At 39.5% G+C, this 16,527-nt stretch overlaps 1 protein-coding gene and 1 non-coding gene across 10 annotated transcripts in view; one reads left to right on the top strand and one right to left on the bottom strand.

The window, feature by feature from the left end:
• Positions 1–16,527, bottom strand: part of GPATCH2L (G-patch domain containing 2 like) — a 60,007-nt gene that overhangs the window by 27,605 nt on the left and 15,875 nt on the right. For 4 of the 9 annotated variants that reach the window (XM_020901060.2, XM_020901059.2, XM_070469669.1 and 1 more), the window contains exons 3-9: positions 14,742–14,806; positions 8,766–8,942; positions 6,806–6,885; positions 3,743–3,810; positions 2,402–2,456; positions 859–894; positions 425–510 (exon numbers count right to left, since the gene is read on the bottom strand). In XM_020901060.2, coding sequence (XP_020756719.2) covers positions 425–510; positions 859–894; positions 2,402–2,456; positions 3,743–3,810; positions 6,806–6,885; positions 8,766–8,942; positions 14,742–14,806 — 567 coding nt within the window. Of the gene's footprint in view, positions 1–424; positions 511–858; positions 935–2,401; positions 2,457–2,507; positions 2,548–3,742; positions 3,811–6,805; positions 6,886–8,765; positions 8,943–14,741; positions 14,807–16,527 lie in introns of those variants that run through there. The other 5 variants (XM_020901061.2, XM_020901070.2, XM_020901069.2 and 2 more) reach the window with 5 other exon arrangements.
• Positions 3,963–4,036, top strand: TRNAT-AGU (transfer RNA threonine (anticodon AGU)). The gene has a single exon. It is a non-coding gene; the product is annotated as a tRNA-Thr (tRNA).

The raw sequence follows: 16,527 nt of genomic DNA, 5'->3' as shown, positions 1-16,527 counted from the left end.
CAACCACAGGAAGAGCTCCAAGACGGCAGTCCAGCAGAGGGAACGCGTGTGAAGGTTCAGCGGCAGGAAAGAGTTGTGAATCTGAAGAATAAAACAGAGCTCCCAGGCACAGCTGGGTCTCTCCCTCAGAGAGGAGGAAGAAGTCTATGAGAGGAGGCTGGACAAGAAGGCAGGAGTCAGATCACAGAGGATGAGTCAGAACTTAGGTCAAAGCTGAGGTTTTAAATCATCCAGGAAGCCATGGGATCACGGGAAAGATACTTCAACACTCTGCCTCAGTTCCTGCCTCTCTCAAACAACTCCTGACCTCAAAAGTTGTTGAGAAATCAAAGTGGACAGTATACACTAACATACTTTAATCTGAAGAGGGTTATAAAAGGACAGCAGTATCATCTAGAAAAAACAGTCACTGGAACACAATTACCTGGCAGAGCAGTGTGCTGGTGAACATCTTCGGTGAGAAGCATCAGCAAGAACATCCAGGGAGTAAAGGGGAGAGAGAGGATTAAACTGCAGGAATAAATGAGATTATTTCAGTAAGGCTTATGTGAAACAGACCTAATCCTAAAGGGCTACCTGCTACTTGCTTACTTTTCCCCTTTGACTCTCAACTCTCCTGTCATACCACAGACACCGTTCAATCAACTGCACAGTCAGCAGTGTACCCACAAATGTAGCATAACTAATCTAGCCAGCCTCAAAAACAGACTATTCCTTGGTAAGCAGCAATTTTTCAAAAACTTCTGATACATAATAATTACTTAAGTGGCAGAATACAGTACTTTCTAACTGACATAAAGGGAACTTATGCCTACTGATTTTCAGCCCTTGTTCCCAAGAATACTAGCATGAAATTACCTTGTCCTTATCCTGGCAGATGTTTCCAGTGAATAACTGGTTAGCACAAACCAGCAGCAGTGTAGTGGAAACAGAACTAGATTAGGAATTAGAATATCCAACGTTTAGTTCCAGCCTACCACTGAGTTGTCATATATTAAAAACTACAAAATCTCTTTGGGGTTTACTATCCTTATCTATAAAACAGATGTATTACTATCTGTCTTACCTATTTCATGGGATTATGGTGAGGGCTACATAAAATATTGCTTTTGCTTTAGAAAGTAATTTCAGTTTCTCATCTGTAAAACACCTATTCACCTCAAAAGCGGGGTGGGGGGGGCAGTAAGGATCAACTGGGACACTATATACAAGTACCTCACTTTATGCTGGCTAGCCTTCTTTGCATTTTTTTCCACAATAAATACTCCTCCCCCCACATTTCAGAAATAAATATATATGAATACTAGAAGAACAGTGAATGGTGTTAATAATTTCAAAAGAACTTAAAAAGTATACAAATAAAGCAATTGTGTGTCACAGAGGTTCCAGTCCCAGTGCTGTGTGACTTTGGGCAAATAGTTTAAAGCTCATTTGTAAATAATCCATCTCATCTGTAAATAACAGATCTGGATGAGATGATCATCACAGGTCTCTGTGCCTTTAGATTCTGAGGCAAACACAGTTAATACTCTAGCATAGCAATCCCCAAACTTTAGTCTCTCACATTCCACCTTAATGACTCTATCTGCCCATCACCTGCTCTACTACTTATTTCATATTTTCCATCATATTAATTTTTACTCAGCATCGTCATCACTATATTTCTGTGAAATAATGAGTTTGATAAAATGATTACATTTTTCTATAAACTATTATAACTAAAGTAAAAACTGTGTACCCACATGCCATCTAGAATCATATAGATTCATACCAGTTAGGTCTATCTCTGTTCTAGTCCATTTTGAAATAGTAACTTCAAGACAAAAATTCCAAGTCTAAAAAGTATTATCAACTTATTAACAAGCTAATAAGCAGAAAAATCAAAACACCTATCAGTATTCATCTATTTTATAACCAATCATCAAGATGATGCAAACTCTCCCAACAAGACTCAGAGGCTCAGACATTAAAGGGACACATTGAGAGCCACAGCCAGCGACTTTAAATCAGGTCCCTTATAAAGTCCTAGATGTGCCAAGGGCGCCCTCAGGAGCAGCTGGGGAAGAGTAAGAGGCTCTAAGGCCTCAACCCCATTTCACCCAAAGCAGCTCTACCTTCCTCTGCTTCATGTGTTTAGGATTCAACATTGCATTTCTCAGCATGGGATGCTAATACTGAACTCAAAAATAGGCAAATGAAGTTCATTCTGATTTCTTACTGCAAAGTTTAAAACCAGAATAAAAACTGGATTCCTATGAAATATGTTACAAGTAATAAACTGAAGATCACAGTTGAACCTAAAAAGGGGAACTGGCTCTTGTTCTTATTAGTGAATACTAAGATATTTTTGGAAAACAGTTCTCCAAGAAAATCAGAATAACTTAAGGAACAGGAACCTTACCTCATGTGCACAAGCAGAAATGTGAGGAAAATCGGAAGCCAAGGCTTTATTCTTTCTAAAGAAAAGGAAATCAAATGATAAAGATGACAAAGAAAAATAATCTTACCTGATTTCGTTCTCTTTTCCCAGCTGATGGTAACCAGAAACTAAAGAGAGGGAGAGAATAAGAGGAAAGAAAACAATAAAAGAAGTGGTAGGAACATTATTAGAGATGAGAAGATAAAAAAGATATTGGATTAATGAAGTGAAGAAAAAAGAAATCAGTAAAAAAAAATGGAATCAGAGGAGAAAAGGAGATGTTAAATGTGTATGAACTTTTTTTTTTGGCAGAAAATGACTCTTTAAAGTAAAAAGTAAAGCATAAAAAACTAAAAAGTAAAAAGCATCGAAACATGTATATTATCTAGGGTGAAACAGATCACCAGCCCAGGTTGGATGCATAAGACAAGTGCTCGGGCCTGGTGCACTGGGAAGACCCAGAGGGATCGGGTGGAGAGGGAGGTGGGAGGGGGGACCGGGACGGGGAACACATGTAAATCCATGGCTAATTCATTTCAATGTATGACAAAAACCACTGCAATGTTGTAAAGTAATTAGCCTCCAACTAATTTAAAAAATAAATAAATAAATAAAATGGGGGAAAAAAATAAAGTAAAAAGTTGGAATACAGAAGACTGGACACTAAAACAACTCAAGATGATGGTGTGAAACCAATGCACTCTCAGCTGTGCAGTGAGAACAGGACCCCAGTTCAACAAGAGCACAAACCACACCTTGTCAATTTTATAACAACCAACCAGGCTGAAAGGATATAGGATCATAACTGGACACTGACCACGACACAAACTAGAGACACCAAAGAGGCAATCATGTTAGGGGGCAAGGCTGTCACAGGAAAAGGTAGAACAATTCTTCTGGAGCTACACACAGGCTCTCCAGTAGCACTTATCACAGTAGTCAGAACAAAAAGATATTTCTCTGTCTAGAGGTTTAAAAATGGGAAGCGCATACAGAAGAGAATACAGAAGCAATCACATACTTTGAATGAAAAAATTTTAAAAGATGGTAAAACTGATTTAAAATATAACATTCTCATTAGAGGCTACTTTTATAACAGAGCACCTAGAGACATAAAATGCAAAGAAATAAAAACTAGTCTAGAAAGGAAAAAACAATCATTCTCATGAACTTAGCATGTTAGCCATGGTATAAAGTACCAATCTTTAAGATGACCTCACTCAGCTCTACAACAGAATCTCCAGGTTTCTTCATAAAACATTCTTCTGCGGTCTCCTCCAAGGAACAGGCTAGGAGAGCACCGGTAAATACAGAAGCACTTACTCTTTCTGACGAGGGTCACTAATGAGGTGGCCTATCCTCTCAGTACCCAGATTACTTATGCTGGACTCCTGAAAAGGCAAAGAAGGTAAAACAAGCATTAAGTATGATCTGTCACCAAACTCACACCTTCCCACGATTATACCAGCAACCCCAAAGCACATGTCAGATGTCAATCTTAAAATCCAATAGCAACTAGACACCTTTTTGTGGAACTCTACAGGGCCGGTTAGCTCAGCTGGTTAGAGCGTGGTGCTAGTAACGCCAAGGTCGCGGGTTTGATCCCCGTACAGGCCACTCTCTGACTTTCCTGGTGGCTCAGACGGTAAAGTGTCTGTCTACAATGCGGGAGACCTGGGTTCGATCCCTGGGTTGGGAAGATTCCCTGCAGAAGGAAATGGCAACCCACTCCAGTACTCTTGCCTAGAAAATTCCAAGGATAGAGGAGCCTGGTGCAGGCTACTGTCCATGGGGTTGCAAAGAGCTGGATACGACTGAGCAACTTCATACCTTCACACCTACTGTAAAAGTATTGCATGTTATTCCAGACTTAGTTTCTTTTAGTGCTCAAAAAAAGTATTTTTTTGAAACTATGTATAGTACTTTAATATACCTCTTGGACTTACTAAAAAATGTCAAAATAGAAACAGCTTTTAAAAAATCCAACAGCAGCCAATTTTTAACAAGCCAGCACACCAAGATCCCTAGAGTCATTCACTTAAAGCCTCAAGAGCCTTCATAATGTGACATTTACAGAGTCCTCACTAGGAACACCTAAGTATCTACTGACTAAATGTATGCATGTCAAAAGATTTCTGTAACTTATAAAAATTATCACCCTGTATTTGGTCTGTTAAACATCATCTCCTAAAGTAAAAATACAAGTTTGTATAAACTTGTTCTTAAATTAGTGGTTCTCAAGATTGTAATACAAAATCATACCCATAACAACACGAGCAATTCAGAAACTAATCATCTCAAAAAAACTGGAAAATGGCAGAAGGCACTCACCCTTCATTTAACTTGAGTACATTTACAGTGAGTATCTATCACAGAACTTGGGGAAGCGTATTGACAGTACATGAGCAAGAGTTACACGCATATGAGGACTTGTTAAGATGAAAGAGCATAAGTCATGGGCATGAATGTCAAAAATGTCAAACCTGTTACTCAAAGACATCTATTTCTGGGCCAACACTATTATCTGTATTCATCTGTGTGTGGATTAGCCTAGATATGAGGGTACACATTTTAGCAGAACTGGCTGTAGAAAAATTAACTTGGAGGTCAGATTTGGGGTGGGAGTGGAGCTAAATGAAAAGGCTTCCCATACTGTATTCTTCCTATTTTTCACTCCTTACACCTACGCCTCTTGGTCACAGGCACAGCCACAGTAAAGCGGCCAAGAGAAAAGATGGGTGAAAAATGAGCTATTTGTTACAGCAGAAAAATTATTAACTTAAAGTGCCGTAATGTTTAAATTTACAGTTTATTACTGTGTAAATTACAAGCAGTACTTTGCGTAATTAGCAGCTCGCTGGCAGGGAGCTGTGAATGAAACTCATTATTTATGATTACAATTTAGAAAAAGAGGAGAGAGATAGGGGAGGTAGAAGAAGGGGGGCAGAACAGTGACCTCTGCTAGAAATGACAAATATCCCTTTAAGGTGATGAAGATGAATTAACCAAGTAAATATTATCCTATTCATTTGAAATCATTACAGGCACATCCAACAGGCCCTACTTTCCTTCCAGGCAAGCTAAAGGGGGTCTCCAGGATGAAATTATTTACTTCCATGGGCGTGGAAGGCTTTTATAGGAGCTGAAACAAAAAAAGGTAGGTGTTAGGGACAACACCAAGTGTCAAGCCTAACCAATAAAGAAAAAAAGTCAAACCATTGCTCTGTTCCCCTCTCCCAACATCCTGGAGCCTCCCTCCACTCCATGTATTCCTACCTGCTAGCTGTCCTGTTAGAATAAGCTCCGACAATAGCAAACGCAGCACTGTATTGTCTATAAAATGAGTAATCCAAAAGAAAAGATATTCTTCCAATAATCAAATATTTTTCTAATTACGAAATAGAATTTAAAAACCGATAAAAATATGAATTCATCTGAAAATAAACAGACTAATTTCCTTTTGCAGAAAACAGTCCTCTGATTAATCTATAAAAACAGTAGCTCCCTGAAGGCAGGAAGACTATGGCTCTGATCACCACATACACGGCTGGGCACAGGGCCTGTCACACTCAGGTACTCTAGATACTTACTGAATGAACAAACATATCAATGCTCTAAAAATGCCTCTCCCACCCTTACTCTTTCTCCACCACAATCTTCTCTGACTGGTAGTGAGCCCCAGTCTTATTTTCAATCTCAAAGCCAGAGTGAAAAATAAGTAATTAATTACATTTAAAAAGATAAAAGAGAAGTGGACCTGGGTTCAATTCTCTGCGTTTTGCCACTTCTACATTCCGTAACACCTTTGAGCCCATTTTCCTCGTCCTTTAAAGAAAATACCGCCTTTCTAACAAGAGCTCTGGGAGGGCTAAGTGAACTGAGCGCCAGCACAGGCCCTGGGAGGCAGAACTGGGTGAGCTGGCAGGCAGTCCTCCCTGATGGCCTAGCAGGGACTTCTGAAATCCGATAACAGGTCTCGCTTCCCTCTTTTTTTAAATGAATTCTAGAATAAAAGACCAAAGTTAAAACCAAAGAAGCATTCGTGAATTCAAGAGGAGTCATAAAGAAGCCAAGAGCATTTCAACTTCTATGATAATAATAGAATCAGCAGAGTAGAAGGGACAGAGACAGAGCCTCGAGGTTTACAGACCACTGACACTGTCATGACAGTGTTTGCTTGTTCAGAACTTCTGTATGAATCAAGCTTCATCTTTCATGTATGTATCCACTCATGTCCACTCATGTTCAGTCTTGTGAACGTGTAAAATACATCTGGTTTATTAACCCCAAGGAGTTCTTCAGCACCTTCGATTACCAACAGGGTATACAAATCTCTTGGGGAATATTATCCTCCCAGTGAGCCTAGGAGATAGTGAGAGCTATCACCTTCCCCACAAGCCTTCTTCGCCCTTTTCTGAGGCATCGAGCTGCAGCTCCAGGCAGACGATTAAAGCGAGCATGGTACCCTAAACAAAAAAGAAGACAGACCTCAGTAACTGAATGCACAAGATTGATTAGCAGTGATATGCTTCTAACACACAAAGGCCTTTCACATGGGGTCTTACTAGACTGACCCTTAAACTAGTATCATTAGGCTACTTGCCAAGTATTTACTATTCCTTTCTCTTTGTCACCAGTGGTATGATCTTAGGCATGTCCTTTACCCGTGACCTAGGCATCCTTGTTTATAAAAAGGGAACAATCATTTGCTCAGTCCTCTTTTACAGAATTTCAAGACTCCATGAAACAGCACATGGAAGGTATTTTATAAACTGAAAACACTACATAAAGTATTCTCAACAATTTTGAATTAAAAATCAAATGTTAGCTATCATCTCAAAAACATTCTAACTCAGGGGCTTCCCTGGTGGCTCAGGGGTAAAAGAAACTGCCTGCCAGTGCAGGAGACACAGGTTCAATCCCTGGTCCAGGAAGATCCCATGTACTGCGAAGCAGCCGAGCCTGCGGGCCACAACTACTGAGCCTGAGCGCTAGAGCCCACGGGTCGCAACAACTGGGGCCGACGTGCCCTAAGCCCGTGCTCTGCAACAAGAGGAGCCATGGCAATAAGTCTGAGTGCCACGGTGAAGACTGGCCCTTGCTCACCGCAGCTAGAGCAATGAAGACCCACCACAGCAAAAATAAAAAAAATAAACAAGAGTATTTAAAAAAAAATTTTTTAAGACATTCTAATTCATGAAACAGGTAAAAAAAAAATAGCATGTATAATATAATCCCAGTTTTCTAATTGCTGTATATGTTCTATACATAGAAGAAACTACTGGAAGAATCCACATGAAAATGTTATCAGTGACTCTGGGTGTGGGATTACAGGCCATTTAAAGTTTCTTCTTTCTAGTCTTGCTTGTTTGCATGTACTTTAAGTAGTCCATAAAGGACTTTTATAAATGGTCATTGACATGTTTATGAAAACTATTAAGGTATCAAATTATGTGCCTTGGCCAGGCGTCCTTACCAAGAACCAACTGTTTTAAGAAGGCGTTTCAATCACCCAAATGCATATCAAAACACCGCAGAACAGGAATTTACAACTCTTAGTGCAAAGCTGCCCCGACAGATGCTCAACATACACTTGGAAACTAGATGATTATTGGTTTCTGGGGATCTTGGCATCATAAATTTATAGAGCTAAAAGAAACCTCTGAAACAACACTATTCAATGTCATGATATCCTAAGTCATCACTGTGATGCCCCAGGAAAATGAAGTGACTGCCAGTCACAGAGCTAGGAAGACAGTCCCAGAGAGTAGTCTCACCTTTCCTTCCCCTGTCCTAGGCTCTACCCACTCCACTCTGTTACATCATAATCTGTGGGAAAGCCCAGGGAAAGGATACACATTTGTGTTAAAGCCCACAATAACAGAATTACTAAAATAAAATTTATTTTTAATATTTAAAATCATCCATTTAAAAAATGACATTATGCCTGTTGTTGTTGTGAATGTTGTTACTGAAATCTGTTCTCTTCCAAGATCCAGGTTTCAGGCTTCCACTGAGCAGTCAGGAGCCCATCGGCTTCACAGCAGGATATGCAGCAGTGACACAGTGCTAGGCTTCTTAAATCCGGCACAGACGGCAACAGCCAGCTGAAGGCATGCCCTGCTAACATAAATTCTCAAGAGTCTCCGTGGACTGATTCAGGTAAGAGTGGAGGGAAACTCAAGCTTTGAGACTGACTGTTAAACCTCCTGGACAACTCCCTGGCCTAGTTCTAAAATTCAACAGTCAATGCATGCTTACAGGCATGAGTAGGCTGGCCATGGGCGGACTGCCCCCAGAGAGAACATGAAAGTATGAAGTGTGTTTTGGTCTCCGTGGAACTCACCTCTTTGAGCTGGTCGAGAAGGTAAAAGGAATGTGGAATCGGAAAGTTTATCCAGTCCAGAATCCATTCTCTCTACTTCGGGGCAGTGGTCAGGAGCCCAGTTGGGCAGCAGATTAGGGACAGTGAATCCTGGGACGCATTCTCCTTCATAGAACCAATCACTCTGCTCATCGTCACCTAAAGGAAAGAGATTCTGTCATAAGCTGGAATTTTTAACGTGCTCTAAGAGAAGCCAAATGGGAAGATGATGTCTCGGTGCTATAGGTTTGATCATATTTTTTTAAATAAAATCAAAGTACCCAAAAAAAAAAAAAAAAAGTTTGCTACTTCTTGATCCATACTATGAGAAAAACGGGGACATCAAACTAGTTCCACATAAATGTCACATTGAGGCAAACTGGAAAGCTTTTGATAGTAAAAACTAACAAAGTTACCGCTTACTAAATCCTGTCCACCTACCAGAACCCATGATAAAAAAATCTGTAAATTTGTTATCTCTTCCAAACATTACACTAACTTCAACTTATCAATTAGATAACTAAAGCCCAGAAAAATCAAGATAAGAGTTAGTAATGGTAAAGCCACGGTATGAATCCAAAGCCTGAATAACTCCAAAGCCTTTTACATAAAAATAAACTGCCTCTCATGTACCATTCTAAGTGGCATAAATGAACTTGGAGGTTAAAAACCCACAAATATTTCTCACTTTGAATTGCTATTTCTGCAGGATTTCTTGCTGTTATTTCTTGTAATAGGTGAATAAACGATGTATATTCATACCTTGTTTCTTCCTTGATACCTCACTAATGGGACAAAAAATCATCTTGACAGTAGCAACCCAAGCTACCAGAAAAAAAAAACTAACCACAAAGACAATATAACCCCCCAAGGCTTGTCGAGAAGTTATACCATTTGCCCAAGGCCATACTCAATTATTGACAAAGTCAAGACTAGAACCATACAGCCAGACTCTTGGTTCAAACTTCTTTCTACCGGCTACTATGATAGCATCTCAATTTCCAAAAGAGCTTATTCCTTCCCACAAAGAGTAAGATGGATAACTTTCTGTCTGCTACCCCTCACCCTTTTCAAAACAGCAAGGATGAAGGAAATTATACTAGAACATCTAAAGAGTTCACATTGCATTCATTCTCTGATCGGTACTGGATCTCAGGGAAGCTGCTCAGACCTGTTAATCACAAGAAGTATCAGATTCATGGATCACTAATGATAACTCTTAAATCACTGTAGAGATCTTTAAAAGGGAAAAGAAGCCACTAAAGAAGCTGCTCCAAATATTCCCTCATAAAAACACAACATCAACAGCTGTTTTTCAAAACAGTGGTTCTCAATCTTTAGTGTGCTTCAGAAGGATGGGGGAGGGCTACTAGAACACAGACTGCTAGGCTATACTGCCACAATTTCTGATTCTGGCCTAAACAGGACCAAGAACGCACATTTCTAACAAGTTCCCTGGTGATGCTAAACTGGTCTGGAGATCACATTTGAAGAACCATTAGTCTAAAAGCATCTAACCTAACCAGGTACAAGAAAGAACAAAAGATAGGCATCAGAATTAACAATGATTAGTTTCATTGCAAGTCAATACACTGATTCCTTCCTATTCATAAGCATTCCTTGGGCCCTTTATTAATTAGTATATTTACCTAGATCATAATTTTCTGATAGCAAATGGCAGACTATAAGGGAATTTTTTTGTTTGTTTTGGTTCTCAAGCATTCACTCCAGATTTTTGATAATACAAAAAGGGACTCACTGAACTGGAAGGAACCTTGTGACATCATCTAGGCCAGTAGTCTTCAACCCTGGTTCACTAGGATGCCTGATGCAGGAGCTCCTCAAAAGAGGGCTGCCAGAGAATAAGGGAGAGGCTGAGTGGGTCAGGCTCTGACCTCCTGCTTCTCTAGGAGCTTGCTTCAATCACAGTGAGTTTAGTTGTTTTATAATTTGAGGTTCTGTGTACAATTTTGTTTCAGGAAGAGAAAGGATCATTTCCCCCTTATCTGTGCTCCCCAATAATTATTAAGAGCTTATTATATGCCAGATAATGTGTCACTACTGTGGTAGAAGATAAAAAAAAAAAGACAACAACAAAAAACTCCTGCCTCTTAAAAGCTTCAATGGAAAACACATGCATCTTTTAACAATAAAGTAATACGGTTAGTGAAGAAAGCAGTAAGCTCAGGGAAAGAAAAAGAACTAAGGGTTCCAGGAGATGATGTGTACACTGATTGTATCAGAATCCCTTTAGGAAACATGTACACTTAAACGGGGTATTTGAGACTTCAGTGATTATTTACAAACATGTCGACAGTATTAAGAGACGCCAAAGGGATGTTGAAGCACCCCGGGGCAGCAGAGCAGTGAGTCTTTACCATTCCTAGACCTGAAGAAGCAAGAGGAAAGAATGGTTACCAGAACATAGAGAACTGTGGTTACAGGAGAAGGGTCCAAACAGGAGTGGTAGCCTTCAGCAGAAGAACACAAACATGACATCCAGCAGAAAGACAGCCAGGGACAGTTCTAATCCAATGTGGTATCCTGCATTATTGTTTTCACCTCTTCACTGCCTCCCCATAGTAGAATGATATATTCACACCCTTTGCCCTTTGCCCTGGGATTCCACAGAGCCTACCCCTTGAGGAAGAGCACACTTTTTCATCCCACAGACATGGGGCTTAGTCATCAGACTGGCTTCAGGTAGAACACTAGCAGATGTGACTCAAGCAGAAGCTTTAAGTATTCACACATGATCTGGCTTGGTCACTTGGCACTCACGTCCTCTGCCTGAGAAGTCCATGTCACGCAAAGCCACTGCTCCTTTAGCCCAGGTCCCAGAATAAGGAAAAGATGAGTAGATACACACCTAACTTGAAGCTTGGAGACAGGATGAGCCCAGGCAAGAGCAGCTGAACCACAGCCAACCCCCAGCTCCATAGCAAGAAATGAATGCACTGGATTGGCCACAAAGTTTGTTCGGGTTTTCCCGTAGCATCTTACAGCAAAACCTGAACAGACTGTTTGGCCAACCGAACAATAAACCACTGAAACCTAGGGACTGCTAAACAGTATCATCATAATAAAAACTTAACTGATACAACCAATCTCATTCACCTCCCCCCCCACACACACTTACACTGTTGCCTCCTGAACAGCCAAACCCAACCAGAAGCTGAGAGCAAAAAACCCATGGATGTAGTCCATAAATATGGCCTGGAGGAGCAAACTGAGAACAGTCTTGGATGACAACCAGCCATTCAAGGAAAGGTAAAAACGAGATTTCAGGCAGAGACCAACATAAGGAAAGACACAGAAGCAGGAAGAAACATACCTTTGTGCTGAGAACTCTAAGCATCTAACTATCACCAGAATGTGTGAAGTTGAGGCAGAGACAAAGGGGAAAGCTGGGGCTATAAAATATTCTATGACCTTCCATAATACACCAAGGATTTCTTGTCATTGGAAGGCCTTCCAAAGGCCCAAAACTTAATCTGTTGTAGTAACTCGATACTTTCTTACACCTCTGTATACACATCATAACCTTTGAGAGATGCATTATGATACTACAGTAAAAGCAAAGAAAAAGAGCAAATATTAATACTAGTAATTCTGAAAGTATGTTCCAGTTCATTCATGAAAAGACAACCAAACTTTCCTGGTATGAGATAAGAGAATCAAAACCGTACCTACAGACTATGCAGGAGTATATATGCACAGTTTCTAATGACACCTAGCTCCCTCAGGACCAGAAAGGGATAGGAATGCACTCACAACAGCCTCCATTAGAGTGGGAAACTCAACAACTCCACTTGTGCCCACAACTCTGAGGCATGGGTGAGACACCTCCCCATGGTCTCTTTACAAAATTAGGATTTGGCGCCTAAGTCTCACAGTCCTGGGATCCCTTCAGTTACTAAGGAGTCAATCTGGATCACCCTAGACATATAGCCACTGTGCTTCTGGCTTTCAATCACTTAACCCGCGGAGAAAAATCACTGGATTTCAGAAAGGACTTTAGAGATCTACAAATCACTCACTTAGATTAAGAAAACCACAGTCTACCCTTTATAAAATTACATTCTCAAACCAGTCAATCCTAAAGGAAATCAACCCAGAATATTCATTGGAAGAACTAATGCTGAAGCTGAAGCTCCAATACTTTGGTCACCTGATACAAAGAGTCAATTCATTGGAAAAGACTCTGATGCTGGGAAAGATTGAAGGCAAAAAGGAGAATGGGGCAGCAGAGGATGAGATGGTTAAATATCATCACTGACTCAATGGACATGAATTTGAGCAAACTCCGGGAGACAGTGGAGGACAGGGAAGCCTGGCGTGCTGCAGTCCATGGGGTCACAAAGAGTTGGAAATGACTGAGCGACTGAACTGAACTAGCAATAAAAGGGAACAATACTCATAAATGGAAATATCACAGATAAATTTTACAGACTTTAGATGAGCAGGAGAAGCCAAACACAAAGAAATGGACATTCTGTAATTCCATTTATGAAGTTCTCCAACTGGCAAAACTAATCTAAAGTGGAAAATAAAATCAGAACATTAATTGCCAGGGCAGGGAATGACAAAGAAAGGACACAAAAGAAATCCCTGGATAGATAGCAATGTTCTATATTATGAGTTGGGAGGTTACAAGACTTCATTTGTTTGTCAAAATCGTGTAGCTAAGATATGCACATTTCAATTTATATAAATTATAACTCAAAAAAGTGATAAAAATAATAAATGGAATGTGGGGTAGAATGTGGGTGGAAACATGAAATAACGGAAGAAAGTTGATAAGTGTTGAAACTGTCTGGCTCATGAGGTTCATTATTCTATTTTGTTTACTTTCCATACGATTGATATCTGTTTAGAATTAAAAACTTAATATATGTAAACAAATAAATAAATTGCCTTATACCTGATTTCTGCAAAAGATTAAAAAAAAAAGAAAAGAAAACCACAGTCTAAAAGAGCTATATAAAATTCTTACTGTTATACACTTAGGGTAGCACTAAAGTGTATAGTACAAGATCAAACTACTGTTTAAATAGTAAAAAATAAAGAACTGATAATTAACACACACAAGCCCTCCTCACAGGAAGTTTCTACTAGACTTCAGAAAAAAGATCTTTTCTATAATCTATTCACCCAGAACACTACAGTCATTTATTGTTGCTGTTTAATCGCCTAGTCGTGTCCAACTCTTTTGCGACCCCATGGGCTGCAGCACGCCAGGCCTCCTTGTCCCTCACCATCTCGCAGAGTTTGCCCAAGTTCCTATTCATTGTTTCAGTGATGCCCCCTTCATGGATCACAGCCTTGTCAATGAGGCTGAGGCATGCCATGCAGGGCCACCCAAGATGACTGAGTCACAGCAGAGTTCTGACAAAACGCGATCCACTGGAGGAGAGAATAGCAAACCACCCCAGTATACTTGTCATGAGAACCTCATGAACTATATAAATGGTCATTTATAAATAAGGTTAAAAAAGTGAATTCTCTCCATGTGAAAATAAGAATGTCTTACCATCCAGTAATACAATGTTACAAAATAACCTTGTGGTTATTCTTTGGTTTTAATAAAAAGCAACTTATCATCCAGTAATACATAAGGTTATTTTTTGGTTTTAATAAAAAGCAACTTTCCAAAGTTCCATCCTTGACACTATAACACCCCTGGATCAATGATCCTCAAATTCTGAACTACCTGCATAAAAAAAAAAAAATCACCACAGGTACTTACGGAAAATGCAGACTCCCGGGGCTAACTCCAGACCAAACTGAGGAGCTCAGGACTTGCAGTTTTAACAGTTCCCCACATGGTTTTTATGCCTTAAAGTTTGAGAACCACTTTCACAGACAACCATCATACTCGCAGTGAGGCACTCCTAGAACCATCCGAATCCTCCCAGAAACGCTGAACCAACGTCCCAAAGCTAGGATCATGATTACCTTGCCGGCCTTCATCATTGGTAAAGAGCCCCGTGTCACTGCTGCTACACACACTGCTGGTTTCACTGGAAGAAAGTAAAACAAGAGAACACATCAGGCCCAGTCAAAACAAAACTGTCCATTCATCTTCTGGTTTTCAGGTCGAAAGATCCCAAGTTTCCCTCATTTCACTCGAACTCATTAGCCAATCAGAAATATAAATTTCACATTTAAGTATAGGGATAAATTCATTTTCCCCCAAACAAAAGAAGAGGAGAATTGTAAAACTTTTACTTATATTTTAAACTACTTTCAAAAGATCACAAGTCACTTTGTTAGTTTACCAAGAGGAAGTTATTTATAGATGCTCATTCAGGTAATTTCCAACCTGCCTTGGTATATTAAATAACACAAATTTATCAACGATTTTTATTTTTAAATATTGTCAACTATCAATTTCAAATGAAGCCATGCAACTTAAAAGATATCCAGCATGTTTCAAGTTTACAAAGCAGCAAACAAAAATCCACAAAAAAAAAATCAGTATGACAAAAATTATATTTTCTAAATTTAATGTCTCTTGATATCAAGTAGATATAACAAAATGCACTTTAAAAATAAGGTTAAAAATGAAAATGTAAAAACAAGTTCCATTTGAATTCACCAAAATAAAAACTTTGGCGCCACAGAATGCTGTCCAAGTCAGCTTCATCCTGAGCTAATTCCAACAACTGATTCTGCCTCTTTGGATGCTGCGTTTCTCCCACCTAATCATCAAATTCGATTTATCTGGCGCAAGAAAAATTTCTCTATTCTTTACAATACTAGCCATTTCCTTGATGGGGATGTTTCCTTCCAAGCTAGTCAAGTTCATTCACGTGCTCTAGAAAACAGGAGACGCATCCTCACCCTGCTGTATAAAGAATAGGCTTGGCAAAATCCCAGTCTACACTTCTGGATCCAAACTCTGAAAATATTTTGTATTTTGCAACATTTCCAAATGTCTTGCCAACACTAAATCCTAAAAATGCCAGTTAAATTATGTAGCAGTGTTTCCTCACTTAAGCTCGTCTCTGGGTAACAGATCCAAGAAATTTGTTGCAGTAAGAGCCAATAAAACATACCTGATTTCTTTAAAGCTTCTTTCATTTTCCTCTGCACTTATAAATGGGAACATTCTCCAGTGTCATTAGGAGAAATGTCTCACAAAACTTAGCACCACTGGATTCTGATGGATTTGGAATCTTCAAAGTGCTCTGCAGTTAAATCCAGAAGACATCCTCACGGGGTACCGCATTCTCCCTACTTCCGAGTTTAAGGAATGGGGCCTGCTAACTTGATGGTGCTGTTTTTGTTTTTAGCAAGTTCCTGAGAGTATTAATGGTATACTCTAACTCCACTGAATCTTACTACACATTCTCTCATATCAACTACTTTATTACTATCATCTTATCTCAAAGGTAAAGCATATTTTGTTTATTTTTCAGCTCCTCTAGATGTTAAGGAGGGCTTAAAAAGCACATCAGACCATAAAACAAACATTCTACTCCACCATTGTGTTATATGCATTCTTGGTTAGCATATCACTGAGATGTAAGGGTCATCAAACAACAGCCCGTCAACTATTTTTGTATAGGCTGTGAACTAAGAATGGTTTTTATAGTTTTAAATCACCGGGTAGGGGGGAGATCATATGGAGACTGTGACATAGAGACATGACACAAAATTCAAATTTCAGTGTCCATAAATGAAGTTTTATTGGAATAAAAAGTTCCAATACAGTTTTGTTCATTCATTGACTTACAGA

Source organism: Odocoileus virginianus, chromosome 6, assembly GCF_023699985.2.
Source record: "Odocoileus virginianus isolate 20LAN1187 ecotype Illinois chromosome 6, Ovbor_1.2, whole genome shotgun sequence".
NCBI classification, from domain to species: Eukaryota; Metazoa; Chordata; class Mammalia; order Artiodactyla; family Cervidae; genus Odocoileus; species Odocoileus virginianus.
Note: the sequence above shows the minus strand (reverse complement) of the source record. Positions and strands in the feature narration are given on the sequence as shown.